Consider the following 17,408-nt stretch of genomic DNA (forward strand, 5'->3'; position numbering starts at 1 on the left):
CTCTAATTATGGTAATGACATACCTTGCCTGAATATCTTGAGTGCATTACTCACCGGTAATAGCCTCTCAAGAAACACAGCAGCAATCACCTTGTCTGCTCAGAAATTTATACAGTACAGGCTCTTGGTCAGATTTATCCCACAGGCCCATCTCACCTTCTGAGCGATCATCTTGGCCACCACGTCTCTGGCGTGGACGTCGATGGTGCAGATGGTCATGATTTTCTGCCGATCGCCTGGTGTAAGCTGGCCAATAAGCATGGAAATGAGGGTGTTGAGCTGGGACACCTGCTTTCTGTAGTACTCCTTCAAGGCGTTGTCATAGCCCTCCTCCAGGCGGGCAAAAGCCATGCCAACATCAGACGTCCACCAGATCTGAGTGCAGGTCAACGCCACCTGAACAGGGAATCGAAGACAACGACAAAAATCACATTCAGATTCAAAAGAAAAAGAGTCTTAATGAGGAATATTTATGCATTTCTCACTCAGATTCTCTCTGGCAGTTCGCTTGTATCCACTGTGAAATAAGACAGCATCTAAATGTGAAACAAACGTAGGAAGCGAGCCAACAAATGTACAGAAAAGCATATGGCCTTATACATGCCCATCTGTTTCATCCATAAAAGTGGCCACCATTTGCCTTTACAACCCAGAGTTGTAAAGGAACATTTGGACAGAGATGCAAAGTTTTCAGTTGTCAGCTACGGCTGTTTATGCTGATCCGCGTAAGAAGCCAGCTTCAGGGAACTCTAGATGGACTGAGCAGGTGTTGTGTTATCTGGGTATTAATGGGCTTAAAAATAATTCATTTGCAACTGGGAACAGGAGGGAGGGAGGGAGGGTATAAATTCTGTTTCTACAAATTAAAAATGGGATTACAACATGCAGGGCTCCTATTTTGGTACAGCATGGCATTACTCAACCATGCATGCTTATGAATAGTTGTCTTTTAATACCCTAGTTTTGTATTGACGTAGAGATCGACACTGACTCAAGACTTGATTTTTGCAAAATATTTACAATAAAAATCTATATCTTGTCACCAATCCTTTCCCTGAGGTTGTCTGATAGCTCTCTATGAACTGGACACAGACTAAACTTCTCATCTGCTTAAAATCTGCCCTTTAATAGACGCTACATTTGATCAATGTTCCCTAAACACCTCATATGCAGTCATCCTAAACACTGACGGCTGCACAAAGAAGCCTCTAGTCTCTCCACTCAGTTACTCACAGTTTTCTATCTTGGCGTAAGGAAGACTAAAAACAGAGCTGGAATGCAAAATGTGGCTAAAGAGCAGTCTGAGAAGATCTGACACTATTCAGTCTTCTTATCTGCAAGCTTCTAAAGTAATTTTTAACTTGATCTTTTTAATTTACACTTTTATTGTTCTCTGCTATAGTTGAGCATCCATCAAAGTTATGACAGAACGTATGCACAAACTGCACATGTGGTCTTCAAACAGTTAAACAAAAATAGATTTTAGGTGGTATTAGTGCACAAATAACGTGTTCATTTACGTAAGAATTCTTTGTAATTCTGTTGAATTAACACTAGGGCTGCATTGTTTCATTTGGTATAGAAAAGACTTTTTTAAAAACTCTTAAAAATGCTCATCACTGTATCCCAGAGGACAAGGTGCTGACATGACATGAATTGTGTTGCTTCGTTGATTAGCAGTCAAAGCTAATCAGTTTATCACAGTAATACAACAACATTTTTAATTCATTTATTCTCACTTTTCATTTATTTTGACAAGTTCACGAAGAAAGGTTTTTCCTCCAACAGAAGCACTTCACCGTTTAAGACATTCCGGTTCTTGTCGTGACAAGTAGCCATGTAAACAGTTTAATAAAGTTTTCTATGGCTCTGAAGTTTTCAGCTCTCTGAGGGGAGCTTTCAAAAGTCGACATAAATAACCCTGTTGGCTAACGAAAACTCTGGTACAAACTTTGGGGATGGAGATTGAAAGGGAAGATGGATCAAACAACTCAATAGCATCTAACAATAAATGCTAATGAGTACGTGGGAATTGTAGAGCCTTTTTTATTTTAAAGACAGAATTTCTCGAGCTCTGCTGTTTTGATTTTGACTGCTCTGTTTCTAAATCGATCTCTTGTGAGTTCCTGCAAAAACAATCTCGGTTGTACAAGTGAAAGCTGACCACTGTGTTCAGTAATGTGACGTTTTTGTTACATAAGTAGGGTCAAATATAGAGAAGCTCCTTAATTTCTAGAGGTTAAACTTGCTTAACTGTTTGACATAAAACAGCAGAGGTTTTTTGTTTTGTTTTGGCTTTTTTTGTGTTTTTTTACTGTCATGTTTTGATTTGATTGAGATATTTATTTCGAATATGTAAAGACAATAGCAGTAAACAAAGAATTAAGATTATATATACACATACACTGATATGCATACATATCCATACACATACATACAAAACAAAATCATACAGCAAAAGAAATATTCCACAATTCTGAACTAGGTCTATTTATTCGAAAAGGAGTGAGAGGAAGTAAATAAACACTTTTTTAATCCCATCCCTTTTCCATAAATTATTGATTGATATGTTGTAATTAAGCTGTCACTGGTATAGTTTTCTTTGAGAGAAATGCTGTAAAAATTCTGCATTTCCTCCTTTTGCAATGGATTCAATTATCAGCAACCTGTCAATGTTTCATGTTTTTTTGAGGCTACCAGAGTCAAAGCAGTTTGTTTCATAAGTGCAATGCTAACTTGTAGAAGAAGCCCTTTAAGTTGCTCATTTACAGCTCATTAAAAATGACCAAAAGACTGACCTTTATACTTTGTTAGGTACACATGTACTTGAAGAGCAACTCAGCACTTAATATGTTTTACGTTTGCTTTAATAAAGTAAACACTATTGATCCTGCAGCTGATTTCGACGTGTCTTTGAAGTCCTGCATCAGTTTTTAAATTGCTATTCTCCGCAGGCTTTAACTTTCAGCTGAGTTCAAATTGTAGCCACACACGAATCCCAGATGTCTGGCACATACTGCATTTTGCCATTCAGAGCATCAAATACTTACTTTCAGGGGAAATTGTTAGCATTTCCATGTAGGGATAAGTGTTCTATTATCACAGACACACACCCATATTTGTTCTCATTCCCCGTCACACTCATTCTGCCTGGTTAAAATATTCGACAGAATCTGGCTCCAAACTGTGTATGTAAAGCATTTGTGAGTGTGTGTGTGTGGAAATATGTGTGGGAGGCACAGACATGAATTTGGTTCCACTCCATCAGATGTTAGGCGACTAATGGGCAAAATCCCCAAACTGAGTGTCATCAGTTAAATCTGTACATACATCCCACTGAGGCTGTTTACCTGAGCTGGATAATCAAACAGCCACTGCTCTCTGGGTTTGTCCTCGTAGGCCGTCACCGCCTCGGTCATCTCATGGCGAACCGTGGAGCGCATGGTGTCCAGCACCCGGTTCAACCACATCTCCACCTTAAACAGAAAACACAAAGGCAGACAAGGCTGTGAATACAAATGAAGAAAAAACATTGCAATGTCTGTCACATGAGCACCAAGGGGGTTTCTTATCACTGGACCCTAATGAGGTCATTAATAAGCATTTGAGTGGAAGTGGAGTCAGTCAAATACTATGGGATGTAATGGAAAATTAATGGATTTATGGGCTTTGATATGCAAAACCCCAGGGGCAACGACAGACTCAATTTCATTTGTCTGCTTTATTGTGGGTTATCGTATCTATATTTATTATGTGTGTTCTATCCATTACAGAAAAGGGCAGGTCTTACATCGTGGGTTGTAGTATCTATATTGCAAACACATAAATGTCTTCAGCATTAGCTCAGTCTAGAAGTTATGGTACCTTCATTTTAGAGACATGAATAAAAGATTATGGGTGCATTTTACCTGTCCAGTGCAGTCGCAGGATTGGTTGAAGGGGACATACTCGTCCTCTTTGCTGTACATGCCCAGACCAGTCTTAGAAGGATTCCCTTCTCCATCTGCTTCAAATTGCATCTTAGCCATGTTGTCAAACAGCTTAGACAGATGCTTCTGGACCTGAACAAACACACAGACACACTCAGCTTGGGCTCAGTTTATACTCAGCTCATGGTCTGACTGGTACTTTCTTTGCTGCCGCACAAATAAATGATGTCTCAGAGCTGCTTTTCAGAATTGTTAATAGATGGCCAGGACCCATGTTCTGCTGCATGTCTGCTAACCTCCTCTTAGAGAGATTTAGTGGCAAGTTCTTCTTCACAATCATTTATTTCATTCAGGTGGAAACTCATAAGACAATGTCCTGCCGATGGAGAGGAAAGCCACCTGCAAAGTTATGAACGACATTGCCCCTGTGTGGGCACGAAAGGTACTGCAGAAGTAGCTGAAGAGCTCAATGGTGCAAGAGAACAGGGTTTACAAAACTTGTGAAAAGTAACTTGCAGAAGGAGTTGCATGAAGATATGAGGACATTTTTTCTTAACTCTGTGAAAAGACTGAAACATAAATTCATTGCTACCCCCCAGGCAAAAATGAGTGAAGCCACCTGGTGTGGGTTGGTCCCATTAGACAGGATGTCCAGCAGGTCAGCTGAAGAGATGAAGTAGAATCTAGGGAAGGCCAGACGCTTGGTGTCCAGGTACTCTGCCAGAGCTTTTTCACACAGAGAAAGTCTGTAGAAAAATATACAACACTCAGAGTCAGTGTGTGTGTGTGTGTGCACTCATGTGTAAGAAGTTTAAACCCCGTACAAGAGCGTACTTTATAACACACATAAGGAGAAGGAACAGAGAGTCATTCATGTCTGCTGAACTCTCACCTGCTCTGGATGTCCTCCAGTTTACCAAACAGGCCTGGTTTATTGGTGGCCTCCACTACGTTGGGTGTTTGATGCACGGTATTTGCCAACTCTTTGAAATCAGCATCAATCCCCTCGAAGCGCCTGGAGTCCTGCAGGGGATTTCACAAGCGAGCCCGGCCAGGGGATTTTTGTTCCCATAAGAGAGAGAGGGGAGAATCAGAGGTTTAATAGCAAACAGCTGGTCTTAAGCATAGCCTGAACATCATGGGAGCAATTAAAAAGTCGAGTAATCTCAGCTCCTAAACTAGGAGTAAGGCCAATTAATGAATTCTTAATGAATAGCTGTAACAGTCATGCTGTCTGGGTTCATATGGCAATGACAAGGGCACAGGTTAAGGCCTGCATGCATATGAGCTTGACACTGATGTATACCTGAAATGCAGAGCTGTAATTAACTTTGTCAGTGTGTATAAATGTGATTCAGTGTCTAACCTCAGGCAGCTGTGAGCGGATGTCCTCAGACCCAATAAAGATGCTTTCCAGGTGGGTCCAAGTCCGCTGCACCTCAAACCAGACAGAGATGACCGAGTCGGCCACAGACAGCTTGCTCTGCCATGAAGACACTTCGTCCAGGAAGTGTGCAATGTACTTGGATGACATGAGGTTCTGCAGCTGGACCTGGTTGTCCTCCAGCGTCTCAATCAGCTCCTCGTCTGTGCGGAGCAGAGGCACCTGGGTCCTGTGGTGGGGCTCATACTGGAACTGCATACCTGCACAGTAATGTCAATCAATAGGTCACAAACTCAGGAGGTAGAAGTCTGGCTAACATAAAGTGTCCCCTTCCTCTACCTGTCCATGTAGAGTTGAGCTCTGATAGGACTCTCTCCATCCCCATCTCTTTAACAGCCTTGTCCACGATCCCTCTCACCTCCTCTTCAAAGCAGTGCAGTTTGAGCTGCAGCAGGTCAGCCAGAGTGGTCTCCTGCTCACACACAGTCACATCAGCACTCTGCCCACAATTCATATAAGCTACATTATATAATACGATGATATTAATAACATATTTCTATTGAGCAGCAGCTCTGATTGCTGGTTTCAGAGTGGCAAGGACACATATAGTCCAACCAGGAGGCTGGTCTATAAACACAAAAAATCAACTGCATTTCTGACACATGTGGCAACGTCAATAACCACAGCAGTAACAGCTACTGCCCTCAATAGCTGACCTCGTACCGATTACTGGTTCAGTTTTGAGAAAAATGTCTGATTGTTAATTTTTCTGATCAATATCACAGTTTCAAATTCCTCTTTTCATTTTTTATTTTAGTTTTTAATTCAACTCCAGACTCTGGTGCATCACACAATATGTTCACAACAAGCATCAAAAAATATATCTTGTTTATTTGGATTAGTTGTTTGTTCAGTGTTATAGAATATTTACTGTCTGGTCATCCAACAGTCGGCTTTGGGCCAAATCTTGGAGATGGAACCTTTTTTTTTTTTTGCTTTTTTATGAAGCTCATTTCTTCTGATGGTTTTAAGATGGTATTAATTCATCACTTATGAACTCTAAGCTGCAATCAAGTACATTTCTCATCATTAGCATGTCTCCTTTTTTTAAAAAAAAAAAAAAGATGAAATTATTTTTTTAAGGTATACAGTGAAAAAATAAATATTGTAAATCACTGAATCATAAATGAGGAACTCATCATTTCAGCTCTAGAGTTCTGATAGGTGTCTGGGTTTAAGGGAGGATGTATTTGAGTGTCAATAGAGTTTTAACAACAAGTTTTTGCCCAGTGGCTCCCTAGCATGTTATTCCAGCCATGTGAAGAGGCATTTCAAATCAGTAATGGTGACGTAAAATCATGATATCTCACTTATGGTCAAGTTTACATATCTGACTGACAGCTGTTACTGTAACTGTTTAACCTTCACAGTTTCACAACTGAAAACTTGAAAGTCTCAATCAGAGCTTTAAAAACTGATTACCTTAAAACAATGAGCAGATGTTCTAAAATGTTTACCTGCAGAAATCAATAAGGCTGCTCACCAGCTTTCTGTCAGTTAACAACTGCTGAGAGAATCTGGAACTGATGTGTGGCTTACACAGAAACATATTCAAACTGGCAAAGCTGACAGCTTATTTTTTAAAATCTAAATTATACTGAGTGGTGTATCGTGTCTTGATAAAGCCAATTTTCGGTGTTAACGTACTGACATGCAGAGTGTGTTAACCACATAGTTTCCTTTCTGCTGTTTTGCCAAAAGTTCCAGATTGATACATCCGCTGAATCACCACCTGCTTAAAACTTTACATTATACTGTTTTTCTAGGAACTATTTTGTGAGTCATAGCTATTATCACTGATTTTGGAATTTTAAAATGTCATCGTTTGATCTGTGATTTAGATGCAAAAATATTCTGTTACTGCTACAGAAACCTCTTGCACATGTTCATAGTCATGTTCAATGATTAGATTCGACATTTACATTTATAGTTGTTGTAAACCTGATTAAAGTACAGTGCACAGATTAATACCTTCAAAATATGGTGCTTCACCCCTTCCAACACAGTCCAAGTCTAGATCGTAGTAAAAGTCTATGATCAAGTAATACCTTTGTTTTATTATTAGGGAGGACAGTAAAGGTTAGAAGTGCTTTTGTCTGCAGATGACAAAACTGCTGCTGTCATTTTATTTTTCTATTTTGGCATAGTGTAGAACGGTTCTGATAATAACCAAAAGCATCTCTATTGCAGAGAATCTGCAGCCAGCTAAACGAGTGAGTCTGTGAGAACATTACAAGCTGAGCTCTATTAAGTCTTTAATATCTAAAAATAAATATCAAAGTGGACGAGTTAGCCCCGTAATACATTTTTTGTACAAACTGAATGACTGGAATGTACAAACAACTCTCATCTGATCTTCCTTCTGCAGCACAAACTAGCCCTGGGAGGATGCAGACAGAGCTGGGGAAGAAAATAAGAAAATAACTGAGCTAAATGTAAGAATCTCCTCTTGAAGTTCCCTTAAATTATTGGCACATTATTAACACCGCGGCTTGCTCCAGATATTAAAAACAAAAATTGCTACAAGTAAACTCCTAATGTAAAAAGATTCACTGAAAGTCAGCAACAGAACTATATTAAAGTAAGTTTTTTTTTTTATGATTATCTGTGAGAATAAACTGAAAACCTGGTCCATGGTGAAGCGGACTCCAGTAGCGGCCATCAGCTGATGCCAGTGTCGGGCTCGTATCGCCGGATTCTGGAGCTCTGCCACAGCACGCAGAGAGGTGAGGAGGTTCTTTACCCTGCTGTCCAAACCGGTGAAGGCCTCCCACGCTCTCACCTACAGGACAAAAAAGCAGCAAATCAGAACAGGAGCGTCTGACAGAGACAAGGGAGTTTGCAGCTGCAGCTCAGGATCTAAATTTAGTTATAGTTATTCCAGTACAAATAACTAAGTTGGCATTGATGCAGTTACATTCATTTAGTGTTTCCCCTGCAGCTGTACCCAAGGGTGTGTAACAGGCAGCTGCAATTGAAAGTGAAGACAGCTCTCCTTTTCCTAACACTTCTTGCTTTTGACAAGCTAACAAGCTTTATGTTCTTGTACAGCACAAATGCAGTTTACGATGATAATGGGGGCAGACGTATGATGTTAAATTATTAACAATTTTCTAATCAGTGGGTCCTTGATTTCAGACAGAAAAAACACAAAAGCAGCTTTTTATTTTAAGCCAGCAACCATCAATTTTGCTGCTGAAATGATAACTGTCACTGACAGAGTGTATCAGCTGCAGCTAACCAGCTATAATTATGCTGACGTTAGTAACATGAGTTGGTTGAGAACACTACACGTTCCATACTGTGAGGGAAATTCAGTTTTTCATCATTTACTTAGGGAATCATTCACTCCTGTAATCTGCCTTTTTATCATTTTTCTGTGTAAGACATCAGCTGCTCATGTAACGTTGGACATGTCTAGGTGTTCCTAATCACTGGTGTGCAGGTGTCTGATGATGTACTGCACAAGCAATGTTTTTGTCTCACTGACATTTGCATTAACCACCCTCCTGTTCTGACACTGAAGACAAGAAAACTGCACAAATGCATAAATTGTATGTGCACAGGCTACTTAACAACCGCACTATCATAAGAGCCCACGTCTGCAATAGAGGACGTTGTTTATTGGCCGACAAACATCATAAAACTGACCCCTTAACTGCAAGATGACCAGTGTATGAGGGCGTCATAAAGGTAGTATTCTTCAGAGGATCTGAAGGGACAGGCAAGGACCCAAAAACTATTTATGTAATTAAAATCATCAAAATGTATATGGACGGCTAAGGCACTAACTCAGCCACAGACACTGACTGGGTTCACTCCAGCAGGTGCATCCAATGAAACTTTGAAGGGAAACTCGACTGTTTGCGAATATTTTTTCAACATCAGATATTTCCACAGCACATTCTACATGGTGTCTTTATCATATTCACTCCGGAAACTACATCTAATTACATCAAAACAAAACTTTATAAATTAAAAATGTTCTAAATCACGTTTAGTTATGTACTCAGACTGTACAATATGTAACTTACATCGTGGAAGTAAAAAGACGTGAAACAAATACAAATTCAATTTTCATACTTTAAAATAGAAGCATAGAACTACAAACCACATGCTTTACCCTAAAAATACAAACATACTGTGTTTATTAAAATATAATGACGTTAATATAGCATTAATTCAGCAGCAAACACCCATCTGTTATATACAGACACAGTGGAGTAGTTGCACCCTTTATGTGTGTTTTACAATCTGAGCTTCTCTGTTCTATGTTTGGCAGCTGATGCCTGCCATGTGTGCATGTTTGTCCATGTGAGTCCCTCCCTTTGACATCGATTGACTCTCTCCAGGGTTCTGAACGTGGCACAAAGAACCTTTAGAGACTAAAATTTGGAAATGTGGTCATCTTTGAAAAGGCTATGTGGGGCGTTCGGGGAACATCGTAAATTGTAGCATCTATCGATAAGAAAATGTTCAGCATGTCATATGTTTTGCCTGTGACAAGGTGGGAGATGCAAACAAATAAGAAAGTTGGTTGCACTGGTAAAAAAGTTAGTCTGGAGCCCTGTGTGGACTTCCGTGTGTCGCGAGCGTTGTTCGGTAAACGGCTACATATGCAGTGACGTATGTATGGCTCTAACTTGGCTCCTTGCCAATGGAAAAGCAACCAATTCTTAGATTGGAACCAACTAAACACTAGCCCTAGCACCAGCACGGAACTAGCACCTGGTTCTTCTTGGTGGTAAAGGGGTATCAGGCGGAGGCAGGGGACACCCTGGACAGGTCGCCAGTCTATCACAGGACTACACTTAGAGACAGACAACCAAGGGGGTGATTCATAAAGCAGTTGGTGATGATTTGAATACATGTTGCACACTTAGTTAGTTGTGAAAATTATCTAATCAACATACTGCACATGTGTAAGATGAGAAAGCCACACTGTCCATGGCATGATTAGGATATTATAGTTTGTGTTTAGTGTTACCTGTTGTGGCATATCCCTGTGAAAACCTCTGTGTACCTCTTTATCCAGCCCCCGAATCTCTTTAGAGAAACGTTTGCACTCCAGTTCCATGTCCTCCACATGAATCTCTCTCCAGGGAGTCGTCCTCCACGCCGCCATGCTGGATTCCACCGTGGCGATCATGTCCCACAGCTCCTTCAGCAGGCCCACCTCGCGCCTGGGGGATGAAGAAGAAGCGAATTAATCCAGCATGAAAACAGCAACACCTCAGATACTGACTGTGAATATAAAAAGACTATCTCTGGTATAAATGGCTCATTAGTTTCAAATTTGGCACAGGCTTTCGGTGTTTTCTCATTCCAGCTCCGGTCTTTACCTGCATTGTCTGAGCTGCTTGTACTCTGAGACGGTGACCTCGAACAGGCTGGCAGCCTCCACCAGGGAGGCCATCACCGCCTCCCGCTCCTGGATCTGCCCGTGGAACGCGTCCAACATCTGGTAGGGGCTTTCGCTGTCAAATCTGGACAAATGCATGAGCGCACACATGCACTCATCAAAACACACACACATTTGCACAAGCACAGTATAAATCAGGCTGTGTTTGGGTAATAAAAGGCTGCCATGTTGCTAAACCCGACTTGGCTGCAGCATAACCAGACCAGTCTCCAGCTCTGTGACAATTAACAATGACTTCCGTGACATTAATGGGAAAATAATCACCAGGTTATTAAGAGACCAATTACACACATAACTAATCTGACAATTAGACATTATGACGAAGCATCTCTACCTATGAATTAATTATCATTATGGTAAGATTCAATTAGCCTTGTCAGCTGTGAGAGCCTCGAGATAACACTTGTCTTTTATCAAGTGAGGAGGCGAGGAAAGGTGACATTCTTATCTTTTCAAAGGTGCTCACTCAACTTAGTCGCCGAGGGAACGGAACACAGGGATTGTTGTTGTCTGGAAAACTCACATTGTTTTATATTTTAAGCTCATTTAGCCTTAATGAGCTGAATATAATCAATCAATAAACTGTAACACACAATGTGCTAGTTATGAGCAGACATAAGATCATGTGCAATTGTTTTACTTCTTAACTATAACACCTGTGAAGCATTATTGAATTATTATTAGTAGTAGCATTATTGAATATCATTATTGAATTTCCCTTCTGGGATAAATAAAGTATTTTTCATTTCATTTTCATTTCATTTCATTCCATTTCATTAGTTGCTGGTAGAAGAACAGATAATAATGAAAGCTTGATACAGCACAGTTGTAATCACATAAATATGCACATACATCTATATATGTTTTGAAGTTTGTACCATAGAATATGCGTCAGTGACATTTAGTGATTCATAAATGCACATTCACTCTTAATGTCACCAGATTGTTTACCAGGTCTAATTGTGCAATACGGCTGCTATCAGCTTGTTACAGCGATCATTTTCTGGAGACAGCTTTTGCATTCTCTCACAATACTTTTGTGTCACTTTTGGGTTCCCTCATAATACTTTTGTGTAAACTTGCAATACTGTCGTGATCATTCGCTATGCTTTTCTTTTCTCTCGCCATACTTTTGCGTCACCTCTCAGTACTTTTACATTCCCTCACCATACTTTTGTGTTCTTTTGTAATAACTTTTGCATTTTGTGGCACTAACTTTCGTGTTTCCTCGTAATGCATTTGCACGACCTCGCAATATGTGTAACATTCCATCTGATGAATTCAAACAGATACTGTGTTGGTCTAGTTATGACAGAAACATTCTGCAGAGCGGAGAGACAAAAGAGAGATGATGTGACACTTCATGTGATGCATTTATTGCTCATTGCTTATTTTAAAAAGCCGATCTCCGACGGTATCCAGCTGCTGGCTGTGAGCAGCTGCTGCTCTGCCTGGCTATGATGGTGGAGTTGTGGCTGTGTGGATATGGTTAGTGCTCAGACTTGAGCTGCAGCTGTGGTTCAGGCTGTGGTCTATGGATATGTCCAGCTGTTACTATTCGAACTCTCTTCATTGACAGACGTGTTTATTTGTCTATTAAGGAGTTTCTGTAATCCAGTAGCTCCAATACAACTCTCAGCCAGTAAAACAATCAGTGTATCATTACATTACCGCTGCATGTTACCCGTGTCATAACCATTGAACATGCATATTTCACGGTCATAATGGAAACAGTGACAGGCTACAGCTGGTTGTGACTACAGAGGGAGTCAGTGCAGCCTCAGATGTGTCTGTTGAGATAGTAGTCGGCACGAAGAGAGAAAACTAGAGGAGCTGGTTCAGCAGCTCTCTCGCTGACTGCTGCTCAGACACACTGTATGACTGCAGCCTTGGCACGGCAGAGCTGTCACTGTGGCTGCAGCCATTGTTACGATTGTGGCTGAAGTCCAAACACTAACTAGCTATCCAGCAACAACTTCACCATCACAGCCAGTCAGAGCCACTGAAGCTGCTCACAACCTGCAGCAGGATACAACTGGAGATCGGATCACACGATGTCTCCTTTTGGCAGTATCTGCAGACTGTTTTACTAAACTGGAAATGTGTTATAACTGGACTGGATCAACACTCTAACTTAAAAGTACTGTAGCGCAAATCAAGAAATTCTTTCAGGGCTCGACAGCTTGTAGCAACCAAACATAGTCATTACTCTCAGATCCTGCAGGTACTTGTGTAAATAATCTCACACCTGGCAAAGACAATCATTCAGTTATAAATCAGTACTATCCTTGTTGGCTGCTTTGTAGGATTGTTTACTGCTGTTTACTTTGTGTTGCACCTCCAATAAACTATTCCCGTCATCAAGAAAAATCATTTCAATCACTTGCAACTGTGGAGGATCTGTTTAACACTGGAAGCCCTCGCCTTTCTCTAAAATGCATCATTCCAGTTTTACTGTCAACATTGTCAGTAAAACATTTCCCAAAATACTCCCACTTATCTTGTACGAAGAGTTTTTACGGGAAAATACAGACATAACAAGTCAGCGCGATAAGACAAAATAAAATCACATCACTAATTCACTTGCTTACTGTAAACTCATTATCTGTGATCTTGTGATTTGTTGTTGGTGTTCAACCATTACCAAAAAACCTTTTTTATTACTAAACATTTTTCTGTGTATTGCTGCATTACACATGAAAAAAAACCTACAGGCTGCACATTTAGCAGGTATTGTGGCTACAGCAGCTATACCTCAGTTTCCTGCTCACTGGAAAAGCACATGTATTCATTGCTGTGGACAAAGCTCCACAAATTCTGCTTTCAAATACACGCTTTTTAAGATTTTCACAAAAGCTATTTCATTTGATTTATTGCTGGGAAATTCCACACAGATCCCATATTCGCAGGTGCAGAGCATGTGCTGCACTAGTGAGGACTGTAGTCAGTAAGGCTGCAGCAATGCAGACTTACTATGTTTAGGGCTTAATAACCAAGTCCCACTCAATGCTGGTTGGTTTGAAATTGTACATAATGTGACAGACCCTTAACTTACATGCACAAAAAGTGTGTGAGGAGAGGGTCTGGGGGTGGAGGAAAACTGAGCCTTGGTCACACTGAAAAAGTCAAAGCTTGAGACCTTAACATTTAAGAAAGTGACCAAGTCTCTGGTGAGTACAGCTTGATAGAACGGCTGTAGCTCAGGTGGTAGTGGTTGTTCTCTAATCGCAAGGTTGGTGGTTCGATCCCCCCGCCCCTCCACAGTCAAAGTGTCCTTGGGTAGGACACTGAACCCGAAGTTGCTCCCAATGGCAGGCGGCACTTTGCATGGCAGCTCTGTCGCCATTGATGTGTGAATGGGTAAATGAGAAAACATTGTAAAGTGCTTTGAGTACCACTAAGGTTGAATGGTGCTATAAGTGCAGACCATTTAGCTTTTTGGGTTTGTACATCTTGCACACCCAAGTAAATAAATAAATAAAAATCTCAGCAACTGAGTTAACTGATAATGGGTTAACTGGCAAAACATTGTCAGGTTACCTAATTTAGGCTGTCTTTATATTGACAACTAGATACTTCAGAAAACCAAATTATTATATGATCATAATGTTAAACAGATTTAAGTGCAAGAAGAAATCTAATAAGTGAACCTTGAGTGAAAACTGTTTTGTCAAACTAATCATTAGGATTATGACTGTTCTACATGTACTACCACATATGTAGGATATTGCACTTAAAAATGATCCTATGTCTGCTTACAACTACATTATTATGGTTATTTATCTATTCGGAGTTCTTATACTGGTTAAAATGCTACTAATAGAGTAAAAGTAATGTGTTTCCAATAAAACTTAGATGATTAGATGAAGTGATTTTTAGTTTTACCTGAAAGGTCCATAATTGTGAAAGTGTTCCCTGAAGGCATGCTGCTCAACATCAAACGAAGCACACTTTCGGCGTAGGCCGGCCACCTCGATGGCCTGCAGAGGTGCAACCTGCTGTTTAACCAGCACTGCCTGCTTTTTTACATTGTTCCATTTTTCTGGCAACTCCTGCAGATAGACAAATAAACAGATAGATACCAAGGGAGGATAAGCAAGGAGGCAGGAGTGACAGATAATGAATTGCCAGGAGAAGGAGCGTAGAACAGAGATGGGCGATTGGAGGACACAAAGAAGAAGTGAGAGAAATGGCTCTGTCTCGGCTGAAACAGAATAAAGGATCTGTGCTCGAAAATAATATGAGCCGACTGAACATCAGTCCTTACCTCTAACTGCTTGTAAACCACATCAGGCAGCTCTTGCTCGTACACCCTCAGCAGAGCGATGGTTTGTTGCAGAGGCTCAAACATGGTGTCTGTAGTGTTTTGTCTTTCTTTAACAGCCAGTAAGTGGCCCATGACCCCCACTAGGCCACCGTAGTTGCCCTCTTCCACTTGTTGTCCCAGGCCAGCCTCAGCTGCTGCAATAAACTTATCCAGATCTGAGAGACTGGGGACAGCAAACAGAATTATTAAAAGATGCTGCTAATTTTACACATCAAGATCAGGGAAGAACTGCTCAGGCTGAGTAATCAGCTGCTCCGTATAATGACTTCTAAGGATTTGGTGGAATGGGGTTCATTCCTATTATTACCCTCCTGACTGTATGACTTAGGAAACCTTTGACTTGGTTGCTTTGATTTTGACCATTCCTTTCAAGTATCCCAATTTTATGAAAAAGTAATACAAATTCCTTCAAAGTCAAAGATATCTGGACACAAAGACGTCCTACATTGCCAGAAAGATTAACTGATTATTCTGATAAATATCCTGGCATCGGGTATTTAAGATCCCGTCCAGTAAAAATCTATTTTTTTAACTTGTTAACATGTCCATGTGATATCATGACTTCCGGGGTTTCATATGTATCAAATAAAAGGAATCAATCCTGTCAACTGGTGAAGCTTTCTGTGTCAATATTCTTCTGTAGAATGGTGGTTTGAACATGTTTGGCTGAATTACTCCACTTTTACAATTTGTGTAGTGTAGTTTTACAGTGTTTGAGCAGAGTCATAGGTGAGTTGTGTGTGTGTGTGTGTGTGCGCGTGTGTGATGAGATAAATATGAATTCTGATACATGGAGATGAGAGATAGAGACTTATAAGTGTTTTGATTTCAGCAACCAAACAAACACTGAAGGACTAAACCAAGTGAACACCTAAAGTCTTGTTTTTTTGCTACCTTGGCCTGCAGTGCCAGCCTGATCTAACAACAGTATTTTCCACAAAAGATAAACAGTCTCACTTTTGCTTGCAGTTTTTATCTGATCTTTGATGAATTAATTTGTCGGAGGATGCGTACCATACCTGTTAGTGACATGGTCGATGAGGTGCTGTTTGAACATGAAGCTCCACTTTTTGACGGTGTTGAGCAGAGCGCTGTTCATGCTACGGCCGTCCACCCTCATCCACCCATGAAACACGTGTACCGGCTCCAGACCCTGCACCTCCTCATAGATCTTCTCATAACTGCAGCATAAGGACGAACAGAGTGAGACATGTGCATCCTGACTGTCATTTATAATTATCAAAATGTAAGATTATTCCAAATTTTACATTAATCACTGGAAGAAGAAATGGCTACAAAAAAATGACCTCAGATATTTAAGAACACACTCACACTGCACTTGACTAATACCTACCTGTCCACCTGCTCTCTGAAATCGTCAAGAGTCGGCGGACTCTCTGGAATTCCATTATCAGCATCAATCTCCATCTCCTGGTTGGTGTGAATGTGGCCATACCGAAGGAACTGACGCATGAACTCCTTTCTATCATCCACATAGAGGTAGCTGTAACGCTCCAGAGAGTTGCGAAACTCGCAGCATGTCGCCATGACACCCTGCACACGCTCCATGAGGAGATGACGCATGTCGGCCAGGTTAGCCATTTCCTCCATGTCAGCCTGAGGGCAGCAGGTCAGAAAGCATGTGACATGTTGAACAGGAACAATCTGTGCTTAGGACACTGCAACGGAAATAAAAATGACCAGTTGTTAGCAGCTGTACCTGGTAGTGAGGGACGGAGCTGTGCTGGGCGAGACGCGGCACTAGTGAGGAGATTCTGAACACGTCATTGATGAGGCTTTCCACCAGCTCAAAGAAACTGTCTCCGGCACCGAAGTCCAGAGAGGGAGTGAACACCATGTCAGGAACCTGTAGATCCAACTGAGCCTCAAACAGAGGAGCCACGGCAGACTTCTGATCTGGAGTGAAAGAAAAGGAAAGGGCATAAAATCCAAACCTAGAAAATCTCTCTTTGCTTATTCTTTTCTTCTGTTTATCGTACATGCTTAAAGGTGCATTCGGTTTTATTTTTATTACATACATCTATTCTACAGTTCTATACTCTTGCATCACTCCTCTGTAGCTCCAAGTCGTGCAGAGCACTGCTGCTTGAGATATTAACATATTATCTTTAAGGTGGCATATTTACATTGGCTCTTTGTAAGGCTTTGTATAGATTTTGCAATTCCACTGTTTGGCTTTGCCCCAAAATACATCACATACTTGCTGACTCCTTACGTGCCTGTGTGTCCTCTTAGACTGGCACTCTGAGCTCTGCTTGGCTTGGC

The 17,408-nt window shown here is 40.9% G+C and overlaps 1 protein-coding gene across 1 annotated transcript in view; it reads right to left on the reverse strand.

Annotated features, from left to right (window-relative positions):
• dnah9 (dynein, axonemal, heavy chain 9) overlaps window positions 1-17,408 on the reverse strand; it is a 190,233-nt gene that overhangs the window by 142,932 nt on the left and 29,893 nt on the right. Inside the window, exons 17-31 of the mRNA XM_008278388.1 lie at window positions 16,843-17,039; window positions 16,477-16,739; window positions 16,142-16,303; window positions 15,063-15,285; window positions 14,681-14,847; window positions 10,716-10,859; window positions 10,397-10,556; window positions 8,000-8,155; window positions 5,653-5,785; window positions 5,296-5,573; window positions 4,822-4,952; window positions 4,549-4,675; window positions 3,909-4,061; window positions 3,351-3,476; window positions 157-396 (exon numbers count right to left, since the gene is read on the reverse strand). Coding sequence (XP_008276610.1) covers window positions 157-396; window positions 3,351-3,476; window positions 3,909-4,061; window positions 4,549-4,675; window positions 4,822-4,952; window positions 5,296-5,573; window positions 5,653-5,785; window positions 8,000-8,155; window positions 10,397-10,556; window positions 10,716-10,859; window positions 14,681-14,847; window positions 15,063-15,285; window positions 16,142-16,303; window positions 16,477-16,739; window positions 16,843-17,039 — 2,660 coding nt within the window. The remainder of the gene's footprint in view (window positions 1-156; window positions 397-3,350; window positions 3,477-3,908; window positions 4,062-4,548; window positions 4,676-4,821; window positions 4,953-5,295; window positions 5,574-5,652; window positions 5,786-7,999; window positions 8,156-10,396; window positions 10,557-10,715; window positions 10,860-14,680; window positions 14,848-15,062; window positions 15,286-16,141; window positions 16,304-16,476; window positions 16,740-16,842; window positions 17,040-17,408) is intronic.

The sequence above is a fragment of the Stegastes partitus genome, unplaced genomic scaffold, assembly GCF_000690725.1.
Source record: "Stegastes partitus isolate 25-593 unplaced genomic scaffold, Stegastes_partitus-1.0.2 Scaffold122, whole genome shotgun sequence".
NCBI lineage: Eukaryota > Metazoa > Chordata > Actinopteri > Pomacentridae > Stegastes > Stegastes partitus.